General features: G+C 40.1%; 1 protein-coding gene across 1 annotated transcript in view; it reads right to left on the bottom strand.

The window, feature by feature from the left end:
* Positions 1 to 258: 258 nt before the first annotated feature.
* The window catches only part of mfsd1 (major facilitator superfamily domain containing 1), a 24,845-nt gene continuing 8,935 nt past the window's right edge, over positions 259 to 16,168 (bottom strand). Inside the window, exons 11-16 of the mRNA XM_084127218.1 lie at positions 11,977 to 12,133; positions 11,535 to 11,632; positions 11,297 to 11,409; positions 10,166 to 10,213; positions 10,033 to 10,084; positions 259 to 2,135 (exon numbers count right to left, since the gene is read on the bottom strand). Coding sequence (XP_083983344.1) covers positions 2,132 to 2,135; positions 10,033 to 10,084; positions 10,166 to 10,213; positions 11,297 to 11,409; positions 11,535 to 11,632; positions 11,977 to 12,133 — 472 coding nt within the window. The 3' untranslated portion in view covers positions 259 to 2,131. The remainder of the gene's footprint in view (positions 2,136 to 10,032; positions 10,085 to 10,165; positions 10,214 to 11,296; positions 11,410 to 11,534; positions 11,633 to 11,976; positions 12,134 to 16,168) is intronic.

Genomic DNA, 16,168 nt, shown 5'->3' with positions numbered 1-16,168 from the left:
CACTACACTGACACATGCAATTTACACACACACACACACACACACACACACACACACACACACACACACACACACACACTCACCTGAGACAAAACTGAGGTTTAACTACACTGACATCTGCCACACACACACACACACACGCATGCTGGAGATCCCTGAGACAAAACTACAGTTTGACTACACTGACATCTGACACTTACACACACACAGGGTTAAAGACCTGAGGGGTCATCGGACACACACACACAAAAACAAACAAAAGAGTACATCTCATGTTTTTATTCTTATGAAATGATGTCGATAGTCTCGGTGCTGCACTGCAGCGCTCAGACTCAAACACCGTCACGAGCTGCGCTGGAGATCTTTGATCATTAGCTCAGAAACATTTATATCAAATAGCATTTCAAATACAGCATTACACGCTGAACGATGAAACATTACACAGATGAAGCTGAAACCATATAAATCATACTACAGAATATAAGATAATACATCTCGTGACACTGTCAACGACATGGCGGGTCATATTTTAGATTTCAACCCAAATAAGGTAAAAAAATTTGTTCATATTCCACTATATTTAAAGCAAAATGCATCACTTTCAAAATGTAATTGTACATAGATTATATATTTGAATCATGTAAACTCTTGAAATAGTTTTAACAATATCTGGCCATGTGAATGTATTTGGTCTTGCGGGACTAGATTATTAAGTTTGGACTCGCTACTGCTAATAGATCCACACTGTAAGATCTGCAGCATTAATGGACATTCATCAGTGCTGTATCAGATCTAGGCAGGTGGAGCTGGGGAGGAGGAGGGCTTCAGAGGAACAGCACACTATCCTACAGCGAACACTCAACCAGACTATTGAAATGCTGAGCAAGCCTCTCATTGGCTGCAGGATCAGCTGAGCCAATCAGCTGGTGCCATGCCATAATGATGTCAGGATTGCATGTAAAGGACCGTAAGCCTGCGCCATCTAGAGTTTTATGACTGAAGTAAATTACAAAGAAATAAAAAATAACGACAAATCTTCAGAAAAAAAAAGAAGCTTTTAAGTCAGTATGCCATTTACAATATCTCTGAGTAAGGGGCCGTTCACACGGAACGCGTTTCTCCATTCCACTGCGACACTTTTCCATTGTTTTTCAGTGTAAACGCACTAGGCGGACGTCTTTAACCGCTGCGCTCATTACACGGCATTCTAGGAACACGGCGCTCAAGTTAAAAGAAGCTCAACTTTAACAGCTGTTTTTAACAGCACAAACGCGTTCTGTGTGAACCGGAACAAAGACAGTTAATCTTGATAAACAGGCGGTAAATAGTCAGTTCTTTGGGGATAAAATCAATCAAGTGAATCCCATGTTACTGTGCAAACAAACAGAATTATAGAAATGATTAAAACTGTAAGTACAATACAAATAAGCCACGTAAAGACAGGAGCAGCTTCCAGTCTGAGTGATGAAGTGAACCCAGAGTCCAGTGACGGACAGTCGTCAGAGCCAGTCTCTGCTTCAGTGCTAAAGCGCTTCGACTCGAGGACGAGTGAGAACTGGTCAGTGGACCCGTGTGAAATCATGGACCCGGAGTATTTCTGGAATCGGCTTCTAGACACAGAAAGCTCTTCGATGTTTATAATGTTCGAGACGCTTCCCTGAGACATGGGCTGGACCTCATGAAGAAACGTGCCTCATGTTTCGTCCCGAAATGAAAAAGAAAGAAAGAGAGAAAGAGAGAAAGAAAGAAAAGGGGGAAGAATACATCAAGAATACTTTAGGACCTTGTGACATTATTTTCATTACAATTAACCCATTACTACAATAATACAGTGATTAAAATAATCCTACCCTGGCACGGTTTCTTTATTAAAATCATGAGTTAAAATCATAGGCACTACAGGGGGTAGTCATGTCATGAAGTATTATTAAAATTGTATATTACATTTTTTTTTTCGCATTACAGAAACAAGAATTTGATTTTTAAAACTGATGAGAATAATGTCACAAGATCATGTAAAAGGTGTTCTAGTAGTGGGTGTTGTGAGTCCATCTGTCCGGTGCTCATCTAAAGGATTGTGGGTGATGTGAAAGTGTTCAGTGAAGGTGAAGGACGCAGTGCAGAAGAGCCGTCACCTGAAACACAACAAACACAACACACACACACACACACACACACAGTGTAAACCAAACGCTCACAGCAATCGAACAGAAGTTCTTCACACACAGTTCATCCTCAGAGTTTGAAGGCCCATGATTAGGGCTGCACGATTAATCACGATTTGGCTCAGTGCGAATATGAAGGATTATTATAATGGATTATTACACTGTAAAACTCAACAAGTTAAGCTAACTCATTTCATTTGAGGAAACCGACTGCCTCAATTCAATTAAGTTTATAAAAACAATAGTTATGAGTACTCTGAACTTATTTCAGTTGAGTTTACTAAAAGTAGATATACATTGCAGTCAATAAATTAAGTGATTAATTAAGTGATTATTGAGCATTAGTGATTAACACCTGCTGTTAACGAGCAGAATCAATGAAGGAAAGAGAAACACAAGAACTACAACTGACTTCCAACCACAGCCTTAGATGAAATCAACTCAAGATAAAAGACGTTTAAATCTCTGAAGATCTCAGCAGAGGAGGATTAAACCACTACACAAACAGCATTACCAGCTTCACTTATTACTAAACAGTTTGACTTTTGTCATGTGTCTACAGAAGTTGTTATTGAGAATGAAAAGAGGGTTAGATGATAATGATTTATTGAGTTTTATTTAAAGACACCATGATAGTGATCCGTGTTTGCTTTAGTTGGGCTCTTGACCCTTGACTTTATAACACCAGTTTTCCCTCTGGCTGCTGTAACTGAGTGTTCATAAAACACATTTGTTATGGCACATACGCCAAAAGAAAATATGAGCATGTGGTTGTGTTAAGATGATAAAAATCATTTAGTGACTTGATTCTCTGATGTTTTCCAGAGCCTAATCTCTGATTAGACAGGTGATGTATTATTTGTATTATTCATTATAATAGAACTGATTCTGCTGTAAGGCCCATTGTTGTGATTAACAGATTTTAAAAACCTCTATGGTATTATGCTGACTTACACAGACATCAAGAATCAGCATATGAATCTCAACAATGGTGACCATTAAAAAATGATTTATGCCGCAATGCATGCTGGGAGCCATGGATAAGTTTTGTATTATGCTAGTACCCAGCATGCATCATTTTTTAATGGTCACCATTGTTGAGATTCATATGCTGATTCTTGATGTCTGTGTGAGTCTTAATAATGCAATACCTTTTCTGTGAAACTTTTTGTGCACAACTATTTTTTAATATCCTTCATATTATCTGATGGCCACAACATGGCTAGCTCTTATGCTGTAGAATCACAGTTTTGAGTGAAACTAATATGTTGCCCTTTTAATCAGAGATCAGACTCTGAATGAAATCAGTGAATCAAGTCACGAAATGATGATTGTCATCAACAATCCTGCACCATCAACACCAGATCAGACTTTTCCTTGGCTTTTGTGCCATAACAAATATGTTTTATAAACACTCAATTATAGCAGTCAAAGAAAATCTTAAGTGCAAAAGTCAAGGGTCAAGAGCTCAACTAAAGCAAGCGCTGATCTCCATCATGGTGACCTTAAATAAAACTCAAATCATCAACTTCTAAACCTTTGTTAATTCTAATAAGAACTTCTGTAGACGAATGGCAGTAATAAAGTCAAAGTGGTTAATAATAAGTGAAGCGTGTAATGCTGTTTGTGGAGTTGTTTAATCCTCCTCTGCTGAGATCTTGAGATATTTAATGTCTTCTTTTATCTCCAGTTGATTTTGCTGTGGCTGAAGTCAGTTGTAGTTCTTGTGTTTCTCTTTCCTTCAGTGATTCTGCTTGTTAACAGCAGGTGCTCATCACTAATGCTCAATCATCACTTAATTAATCACTTAATTATACAATTATCATTCTGGGATCTAGAAATGTTCTATAACTCATTCAGTTTGAGTTCTGTTTCAGTCATTCAAGTTTCGGTAATATTTGAGTGCTGTGAACTCAATTGTATTTAGTTAATATTACTGTTAGGTTTTACAGTGTAATGAAATAAATATATGCCCAGTGTGTTAGTGAAGAGCAGCTCTGTGATCAGTGGTAAATGCGAGTCGCTTATAACATGCATTTGAAGTTTGCCAGCACAAACTCGTAATGCGAAGCGTTCATAAACCTGTTTATGAAAAAAGACAATGTTTAATAACGTTTTTACTCCAAACTCACTTCATAACGTCAGCCGAGTGTTTAATATAACTTCTGTGCGCTGATGTGTCTTATCACAGAAAGAGGCAGACGGTCATAAGTCATATTCTCTGAGGCATTCGGCACTGTTTTGGGTAAAATAGGAAATTATCCTCATCGGTGAAGAAATGTAAACATGATAATCCATGTGTTCTTCTACAGTGTACAGGAGTGTTTTCATCCCCACAGTGGATTCATAAGAGACTCGTAGTTCATATTAAAGACATGCACCTCCTGACAAAAATTAAGAAATTATTGTCACAGATTTTTATCATGATAATATTTGATCATAAATCCTTAGACCTTTCTAATGATTTATAGTCATAGGCTGCCTGCATGTTCACAGGTAACCCTGCGTTTTTTCGTAAACAAAAATTATGTTAAATAAAAATATAATTATTATTTTCTAATTATTATATTGTTATTTATTCTTAAATATATATTTTATTATTTTATTTTTTATTTTATTTATTTTAAATATATATAATAAATGTGTTATTAAAATAGTGATATTTCTTGTTTGTTTCATAATTTTATTTAGCAATAATAATAATGATAATAATCATATATATTAATACTAAATAATTTGTAAGCCAAACATTTTGGGCCAAATTGTGCAGCCCTACAAACAAGCACAACAAATTTGGTGATCTTAATTTGTAAAAAAAAAAAAGAAACAAAAAAAGATATTTTAAATCTCAAACTGCAATTTTAACCAGAAAAAAAAAAATTATAAAACAACAACAACAACAACAACAACAAAACCTTAGCTTAACAGAGCTAAAACATTAAATAGTTGAATAGCGACACATGATTTAGAAGTAGGGCTGCCGATCCCTTGATTTAAGTCTAGTACTCGATTTAGAAAGATCCTCGATTGCAGTTTCCCCGTGTGGAGTAACCGGTAAAACACCGGAAGTGGCGCGTTCAACAGACGAGAATCCATGAGCCGCATTATTACACCGTTCTCTACGCGATATATTACACACCATTTACAGTCATAATATACAGTATATACTTTATTTACATGCAGATTACATGATAAAAGTCCCTCAGCTCCTCACAGTGAACGCTGCTCACACACACTCACGTCTCTGCATGCGGTGTGTGTGTTTCAGTGTCACTGTTATCAGTGTCTCGGGTTTGTCATGCTGTGAGTGTGTGTAGAACGTTCATCTGGGAACGCAGTGTGTGCCACTGCACAAGATTTGTAACGTCACTCATCTGTAAATCTACGCCATCACACGAGAACACATAAATATGTTTCTGAATATGCGAATTGTTGTTCATGGCGATGTCAATATAAAGTTTGTTGCATTTCTATCCTACAGAAGTGGCCAAATAGTAAAGGTTAAGTGGAATGTTGTTTGGCCGATATTAAAGAAGGATTTGATCATGTCAGTGTATCTACTAACACCAGCCGTTGTGCCTCTGCAGGCGTTTATTACAGTAATGTGCAGAAGTTATGTTTATATTAGTTATATCATTTATTTTAGGGCTGGGTATTGACACAAATTTCACAATTCGATTCGATTCGATTCAATATTGATTATTTTGGATATCAGGTACAATACATGGCAAACTTTCTCAAGGAAAACAAATCTCCTAACTAATGCTGTGGGAGTCAGTTGTAGCCTATAGGCTTCATTAGCCTACTATAATATTGAAGGTAAAAATTAACTGATTTGTATACAAACACTTGTAACACTATGTAGCTTTTCAACCTTCATAATATATTTCCAAGACCCTTGTGATGGTACATCGACTTACAATAGGTTGAATGACACGTCTGCCATAGCCTGACAGGGTCTGTATCGCTTTTACTGGCACTACGTAACTTCGGGGTTTGGGTAGTAACCCGAGCACAAAAAAACTACAAAATTCGACTGCTTTACGGCATACGTCACTTCCCCCACCACTTCCTCAAATTTGGACGTGAGCGTTTATATACTGTCTATGGACGTGAGAGGCCAACCAGCGTTTGTTTTCGGCTTTCGTGCGTATGTTTTTGTCATGGGGCTGTTTACACCTGGCCACTTCATGCGTTTTCTCAGATGGGATAGCTATCCGATCGTGAAAAGACCAGGTGTAAATGCCCTCCGGAACGCATTCAAGACGGATTTGAATCCGATCGCTCAAACCACTTCAGGAGGAGGTCTGAGACGCATTCCAGACGAAACTGGACAAGTGTAAATGCATCTGGTTGTTGAAACCACATGTAAATTGTACTCCTCCCAAAAATGTAAAAAAATAAATAAAATAAAAACGTGTGAGAGCGTGTTATAGGCTATATGTTATAGACAGATATGACGACGCTACTGGAACACGCATCACCGCAACTGAGCATCTATTCATCAAGCCAACGTGCAAACTATCGCAAATCAAAGTGAAAGTAAGTCGCAGACGCTTAACACACAATCATCATCATCATTAAAAGTAAAGAAATGAAATGATCTTCCAGGGCTGTTACTGCTCTCTCTTATTGCGGTCTTTGATTTTCAAATTTTAGCTGATGATCAATAAAATGCAGCTCATATCTGTTGCTTTCGGTGACGTGCACTCCATTAAATCTGCATACAGCGCGAGAATTGAAGATCGGATTTAAATCCGTTTCGCAAAAACACATTTATGACCAGGTGTAGATGGAGTCGTTTTGATAAATCAGAAATCCGATCTGAGAAAACGCACGAAGTGGCCAGTAAATAAATCTCTTATTTGTAAACTTGTTTGCATTCTATGTTGTATGTTGTTGCGTTTGCTTGTAGTATGTTTTTTTATATGCTGTTCATTCATCCATTGCTGATAATTAGACCAGTCCAATAATTTCCACATATGTCTAGCTAGCTTTCGATTATCAGAGCTGTTAACAGACAACAAACACTCGTTTCTCTTACGTGTTTTTTGCGTTATGTTTTATTGCCTAGCTTCCCTCACGAACTAGTCTGCCAGCTGAACTCCGGTGTTGTGAGGTGTATTTATCACGTAGTCCTGAGCAGGGTTCTTGCAGGTTTCAGCAAGTCAAATTTAAGACCTTTTTAAGACATTTTAAGACCATAAAGATTGAAATTTAAGACCTACCAAATCAATATTCAAATCAAAGAATTTATTTTATTTTAATGAATTCAGTAATTGAAAAAGCATTAATTTAATTTATAGATAAATCACATTAGTAACCTTCCACACCCAACAACGCGTGTCAGAAAAAAGAACAGAATCAGATATAGGCCTATATTTTTTTTTATAGAAAATTGCATATTATACTGTAAAAAACACATAATTAGTTGATTTTAGTTGATCATAGTTGATATGAAATGGCATGAACATTTAATTTTATTATTATAGTGACAAAAATAATCATGGTTATCGCAGAATCATGTTCAAAAAGTATTAATACTATACAATGAAATCAATTCACCAAGTTTTATGTCGAAAACCAGCAAATAACAAATAAATTTAGCATCAATATGCACTTTTTGTTTACATTAACATTAAAATAATACCATTAAAAATAAACATTTTTAAAGTGTCTTGCATGTTTTATACTAACATGTACAAGTTAAAATAAAGGTTTGACAAAAAAGGTTTTAGAAAAGGATAAACCTCACATATTTCAGACTTTAAATAATTTTTTATAAAAAGAATGAGTCAAAAAAGATAAATTACTGACATTTACAATGCACTTTAGCTTATCTTTTATTATTAATAGTAAAATTCGGTCCTATTTTCCCGTCTGGCGTCTGTCGTTGTTGCTATGCAACCATGCCCTGCGTCTCCACAACGACAAAAAGGTTTTAGTGGCTAATGGATTTTCCACCACCGAAAAACGCTTGCTGTAGCTCTGCTACAAGATTTATTTACGGAGAAGAGAAAAACACCCGTAGTGTTTGGGTGCACCCGCATCATTCCTGTTGACTGAGCTTTCAGACAGCGCCTGGAAAAAAACGAGCGCGTCGCTTCAATTATGAGCACACTTACCGCGCGCCTACATTTGAACGAACTTGAGCGCGCAAAAGACGCGATATGTGAACGGCCTCTTGGCGAGCTACCTCCAATCAGGCCGCGAGCGACGTGTTGGAGACCCTGCTCTAGAGCTCCGCTTTGTAGGCTACGACTCGATACTTTTTTGCTACTTTGTAATAACTTTCTGCGGCCAGCGTTTCTGGAAATAAACGAGGGTAAACCCTTTTTAAGACCTGACTAAATTAAATTTAAGACCGCGGATGAAAATCTGTCCGTTTTTAAGACGTTTTAAGGCCTTAAATTTAAAGTTCAGAATTTTAGACTTTTTAAGACCCCGCGGGAACCCTGCCTGAGGGATATCAGACGACGCTGATGACGTTGATTCTTGCGATTCATGAGATTCATGAGAACAGTTTTCAATATCTCACATAAATATCAAGACATAAATAAGCCTAACGTAGAGGTGGGGGGGGGGGGGGGTATTTAAGACAGTGAAAGTATTCCACAGCGACTCTAGGGGTCGCTGTTTGACAAAAACACAATTTCTCCACAGTGTGCCTTTAAATTACACTTATTTATTTTTATAATAATAAAGTTATATGAAATTATATAAAAATTTAAATGGTGGCTGTCATAAAAACCTGCCAGATTTATTCAAACATGCATTAAATATTGAAGAACATTAAAAATTATAATGAATATGGTGCATATATTTAGCAAAATGCTCCTCTCTAGAGTTAATTCTTCTCGCTGACTGACGAGTTTATGGTCACTGGATATGGTTTTTCTGAGGTAAATGACGTTACATGACATTGTTTACAAGCTGTTTTACTGACGTCTTTCCACGGGTGAAACACTGATCGAGCGATTCCATGTCACATGATACAGATTTCGATAAGTTGTACTCTACCTTTTAACACACTTTCAGATGCTCATTCATGTTTATTTCGCGCTGTAACTGGTGTTATTAAGGCGGAAGAGAAGATCATGTGCTTCTCAGAGCGATCTCACGCCACAGCGACAAAACGGTATTTATGTTTTTGAATTTTGTAAGAAAATGGCTGTAATTTGAAATCTGAGACTTTGTTTCATATCAATAGTAACAAAGCACTAAGATTATTGTGAGTTATTGGATGGGATGCGCGCTACGTTACATTCATTCATCAACTGAAAACAGGATGACTAATCGATTCTTGGGATTTAAGAATCGATATCGGTTCGTAAAAAAAAAAGAGAATCGATTAAAATCGAGAAATCGATATTTTTTTACCCAGCCCTAATTTATTTTACAGTGTTGTTCAATAAAATGCGTATGATTAATTACTTAGAACCAATTATTATTGCTTAAAGGCTATTGTTCACTTGGATCTATTTTTTTAACACAATTTTTTTTTTCTTCAGATTAATCGATTAATCGACTGAATAAATTGTAGATTCCTCGATTACTAAAATAGTCGATATCAGCCCTATTTAAAAGTCTGGACTGTTCTTGGATTCGCTGTAGAAACACACAGCAGCGCCAAACAATATCTGGACACTCAAGTCACACTTAAAATGAGAAGTTAGGGGTTAAACACACAATTCAACTGTTCAGGGTGACATATGGATGACGTGTGTTCTCGACAGACTGTGAGATTCACCCTGACTTTTCCTCCACAGTTTCTGTTCCAGCAACGCTTCGGTGTGTTTGTGTGTGTGTCTGGCTAACGAGAGCTCTTTCCTGACACTGAGGAGGTGAAGGAAGGGTGTGTACTCACTCAGATTTGAGTCGCTGGGCTCGTGTCGAGGCGGACAGGTTCAGCTCTCCCTCTGAGGACAGAAGCAGAGGAAGTGTGTGTGAATGACGGCCCGTTACAGGCTGAGTTCATGAGGAGCGAGCGCTGAGCTTACCTGTGTAATAATCATACAGATACAGCACCACCACAGCGAGCAGAGCCACTGAAACACACAGCACATCATCACACACACACTTCAGGAGGAGGACAGAAGTACATCTTAAAGAAACTACACAAAATGGGCCAGAACACACAGTTTAATCGAAATAATTACACTACTGTACTGAACAGAGCAAGAAAAACAAGAACACAGGATATCACATGTGGTGTAAGTCCAGCTTTTGCTGTAGTGTGTGTGTCTGAGGCCTCGCTACACCGCAGGTCTTGATGCCCAGTCCTGATCTGACCGTCCGCTTTACACACTCTTTCAATTGTGACCAATATCAGATTCATGTGTTTTCACATAGACTACTATCTGACATCATGATGATGTAACTGACGCGGTGTGTGTGTGTGTTAGCTTATCCAGTTTACAGCAGGTGCAGGTGCGAAAACCCTCTCAGGTGGAGGCAACAACCGTGCAACAACACACTTGACCAAACCTGCACATCGGTCAGAGCTGAGTGTGTGTGTGTGTGTGTGTGTGTGTGTTCATCAGCTGAAACACTGTCAACAGAAAGCGCTCAGAGTGTGTGTGTGTGTGTGTTCATCAGCTGAAACACTGTCAACAGAAAGCGCTCAGCGTGTGTGTGTGTGTGTGTGAGAAAGCGCTCTGAAAGCGTCTGGTGTTTTTGATGATCAATATGTAGATGTAGAGAGTAGAAGTGAGTGTTTCTGAATGGCAGTTTGCTGTTGTGTGTTCGTGTAGTTCATTACGCTGTGTGTTGAAGTGTGTTTTCTCAGGTTACTGATGCACGAACACAGTTTTATGCACTATTGTAACCTAATGTTCCTCGCATGCACATTAAGGAAATTATATTTTATTTAAGAACAATTGTTTCAAAAGGTAATGCACTTTATAAAGTGAATGTCATTTCATTTCAGTAAAAGATGCGATGCTTGATTTGGTTTACTTTTGCATATTGCGCTCACTTGCGCCCTCTTGTGGACATAGGAGACAATACAGTACTTTTTTAAAGTATTGCCTTTAGAATATGAATATAATTAGAATTTTGCTAATATTTAAGAAAGAAATTCAAATTTAGCTTTTCAGCCGTTTTGGCAGCCCTAGTGTGCAGAGACTCACGGCACAGGCAGGCGATGAAGAAGACCTCGAGGAAGAGGTAACCCTTGTTGTCCAGGATGCTTCCCGCAGCCATCGACATGAGGGCCAGACCCAGGTTCTGGATGGACTGCATGCTGCACACACACACACACACACACACACACACACACACACACACACACACACACACACCAGAGCGTCAGAAACACCTGCATGATCTTCAGCAGAGGATGAGGAACATCAGAGGAAAGAGACTTACAATCCGTACGCCGTTCCCAGCTGATGCTCCGGCACCACAAACGCCACCATGGGCCACAGCGCACAGGCCAGCAGAGAGTACGACAGGCCTAGGAGACACTGACACACACACACACACAGAGTTAAAGACCTGAGGGGTCATCGGACACACACACAGGCCAGCAGAGAGTACGACAGGCCTAGGAGACACTGACACACACACACACACAGAGTTAAAGACCTGAGGGGTCATCGGACACACACACAGGCCAGCAGAGAGTACGACAAGCCTAGGAGACACTGATACTGACACTGACACTGACACACACACACAGGGTTAAAGACCTGAGGGGTCATCGGACACACACACATACACACACACACACACACTCACACACATAGGGTTCAGGACCTGAGGGCTCATCGGACACACACACACACACACACACACGGCGTCAGGTTACCATGGCGATCCAGGGGTTCCAGAAGGTGAAGGCCAGCATCATGTGAGAGAGGAGTGTGGTGACGACGGCCAGCAGAACCCAGAGCACGTTATGCCCGGTCCGGTCCACCAGAAACCCCAGCAGAGGAGACGCCGGCGCCGAGATGATGTACACGATACTGCACAGTTAAAGACCAACGGTGTCACACATGCACTTTCAGTCGCTAAAGCAAATAAAAATGACTGTGACTGTACTGTTTTGAGCTCATGTGTGAACAGGGGGTAAATCACTAGTTGAATTAGAAGTTGCAGCACTACCGTCAACACGACTGCTCTGGGCCGATTACAGTAATGCTACAGTAAAAGATCTGACAGACAGTGAAACTAAAGCGCTTCTCCAGATCTGGGTGGATGAAGGAAAGCAGCGAAGCTTTTAAACATCATGTCCAGTGACTGACATCACTGAGTTTACTGCTGTAAACTCAGACTTGACTCAGACTCCAGTGATAAAGACTCCAGACTTGGCTCAGACTATAGTAATAAAGACTCCAGACTTGGCTCAGACTCCAGTGATAAAGACTCCAGACTTGACTCAGACTATAGTAATAAAGACTCCAGACTTGACTCAGACTACAGTAATAAAGACTCCAGACTTGACTCAAGACTCCAGTGATAAAGACTCCAGACCTGACTCAGACTCCAGTGATAAAGACTCCAGACTTGACTCAGACTCCAGTGATAAAGACTCCAGACTTGACTCAGACTCCAGTGATAAAGACTCCAGACTTGACTCAGACTATAGTAATAAAGACTCCAGACTTGACTCAGACTCCAGTGATAAAGACTCCAGACTTGACTCAGACTCCAGTGATAAAGACTCCAGACTTGACTCAGACTATAGTAATAAAGACTCCAGACTTGACTCAGACTACAGTAATAAAGACTCCAGACTTGACTCAAGACTCCAGTGATAAAGACTCCAGACCTGACTCACACTCCGGTGATAAAGACTCCAGACTTGACTCAGACTCCAGTGATAAAGACTCCAGACTTGACTCAGACTATAGTAATAAAGACTCCAGACTTGACTCAGACTACAGTAATAAAGACTCCAGACTTGACTCAAGACATCAGTGATAAAGACTCCAGATCTGACTCAGACTCCAGTGATAAAGACTCCAGACTTGACTCAGACTCCAGTGATAAAGACTCCCGACTTGAATCAGACTCCAGTGATAAAGACTCCAGACTTGACTCAGACTCCAGAGATAGAGACTCCCGACTTGAATCAGACTCCAGTGATAAAGACTCCAGACTTGACTCAGACTCCAGTTATAAAGACTCCAGACTTGACTCAAACTATAGTAATAAAGACTCCAGACTTGACTCAGACTCCAGTGATAAAGACTCCAGACTTGACTCAGACTCCAGAGATAGAGACTCCCGACTTGACTCAGACTCCAGTGATAAAGACTCCAGACTTGACTCAGACTCCAGTTATAAAGACTCCAGACTTGACTCAAACTATAGTAATAAAGACTCCAGACTTGACTCAGACTCCAGTGATAAAGACTCCAGACTTGACCCAGACTCCAGTGATAAAGACTCCAGACTTGACTCAGACTCCAGTGATAAAGACTGCAGACTTGACTCAGACTCCAGTGATAAAGACTCCAGACTTGACTCAGACTCCAGTGATAAAGACTTCAGACTTGACTCAGACTCCAGTGATAAAGACTCCAGACTTGACTCGGACTCCAGTGATAAAGACTCCAGACTTGACTCAGACTACAGTAATAAAGACTCCAGACTTGACTCAGACTACAGTAATAAAGACTCCAGACTTGACTCAGACTCCAGTGATAAAGACTCCAGACTTGACTCAGACTCCAGTGATAAAGACTCCAGACTTGACTCAGACTATAGTAATAAAGACTCCAGACTTGACTCAGACTACAGTAATAAAGACTCCAGACTTGACTCAAGACTCCAGTGATAAAGACTCCAGACCTGACTCACACTCCGGTGATAAAGACTCCAGACTTGACTCAGACTCCAGTGATAAAGACTCCAGACTTGACTCAGACTATAGTAATAAAGACTCCAGACTTGACTCAGACTACAGTAATAAAGACTCCAGACTTGACTCAAGACATCAGTGATAAAGACTCCAGATCTGACTCAGACTCCAGTGATAAAGACTCCAGACTTGACTCAGACTCCAGTGATAAAGACTCCCGACTTGAATCAGACTCCAGTGATAAAGACTCCAGACTTGACTCAGACTCCAGAGATAGAGACTCCCGACTTGAATCAGACTCCAGTGATAAAGACTCCAGACTTGACTCAGACTCCAGTTATAAAGACTCCAGACTTGACTCAAACTATAGTAATAAAGACTCCAGACTTGACTCAGACTCCAGTGATAAAGACTCCAGACTTGACTCAGACTCCAGAGATAGAGACTCCCGACTTGACTCAGACTCCAGTGATAAAGACTCCAGACTTGACTCAGACTCCAGTTATAAAGACTCCAGACTTGACTCAAACTATAGTAATAAAGACTCCAGACTTGACTCAGACTCCAGTGATAAAGACTCCAGACTTGACCCAGACTCCAGTGATAAAGACTCCAGACTTGACTCAGACTCCAGTGATAAAGACTGCAGACTTGACTCAGACTCCAGTGATAAAGACTCCAGACTTGACTCAGACTCCAGTGATAAAGACTCCAGACTTGACTCGGACTCCAGTGATAAAGACTTCAGACTTGACTCAGACTCCAGTGATAAAGACTCCAGACTTGACTCGGACTCCAGTGATAAAGACTCCAGACTTGACTCAGACTACAGTAATAAAGACTCCAGACTTGACTCAGACTACAGTAATAAAGACTCCAGACTTGACTCAGACTCCAGTGATAAAGACTGCAGACTTGACTCAGACTCCAGTGATAAAGACTCCAGACTTGACTCAGACTCCAGTGATAAAGACTCCAGACTTGACTCAGACTCCAGTGATAAAGACTCCAGACTTGACTCAAACTATAGTAATAAAGACTCCAGACTTGACTCAGACTCCAGTGATAAAGACTGCAGACTTGACTCAGACTCCAGAGATAGAGACTCCCGACTTGACTCAGACTCCAGTGATAAAGACTCCAGACTTGACTCAGACTCCAGTTATAAAGACTCCAGACTTGACTCAAACTATAGTAATAAAGACTCCAGACTTGACTCAGACTCCAGTGATAAAGACTCCAGACTTGACCCAGACTCCAGTGATAAAGACTCCAGACTTGACTCAGACTCCAGTGATAAAGACTGCAGACTTGACTCAGACTCCAGTGATAAAGACTCCAGACTTGACTCAGACTCCAGTGATAAAGACTCCAGACTTGACTCGGACTCCAGTGATAAAGACTTCAGACTTGACTCAGACTCCAGTGATAAAGACTCCAGACTTGACTCGGACTCCAGTGATAAAGACTCCAGACTTGACTCAGACTATAGTAATAAAGACTCCAGACTTGACTCAGACTCCAGTGATAAAGACTCCAGACTTGACTCAGACTCCAGTGATAAAGACTCCAGACTTGACTCAGACTCCAGTGATAAAGACTCCAGACTTGATTCAGACTACAGTAATAAAGACTCCAGACTTGACTCAAGACTCCAGTGATAAAGACTCCAGATCTGACTCAGACTCCAGTGATAAAGACTCCAGACTTGACTCAGACTCCAGTGATAAAGACTCCCGACTTGAATCAGACTCCAGTGATAAAGACTCCAGACTTGACTCAGACTCCAGAGATAGAGACTCCCGACTTGAATCAGACTCCAGTGATAAAGACTCCAGACGTGACTCAGACTCCAGAGATAGAGACTCCCGACTTGACTCAGACTCCAGTGATAAAGACTCCAGACGTGACTCGGACTCCAGTGATAAAGACTCCAGACTTGACCCAGACTCCAGTGATAAAGACTCCAGACTTGACTCAGACTCCAGTGATAAAGACTCCAGACTTGACTCAGACTCCAGTTATAAAGACTCCAGACTTGACTCAAACTATAGTAATAAAGACTCCAGACTTGACTCAGACTCCAGTGATAAAGACTCCAGACTTGACTCAGACTCCAGAGATAGAGACTCCCGACTTGACTCAGACTCCAGTGATAAAGACTCCAGACTTGACTCAGACTCCAGTTATAAAG

The sequence above is a fragment of the Abramis brama genome (genome assembly GCF_963993115.1).
Source record: "Abramis brama genome assembly, chromosome: 10".
NCBI lineage: Eukaryota > Metazoa > Chordata > Actinopteri > Cypriniformes > Leuciscidae > Abramis > Abramis brama.
This window is presented reverse-complemented; position numbering and strand designations above follow the sequence as displayed.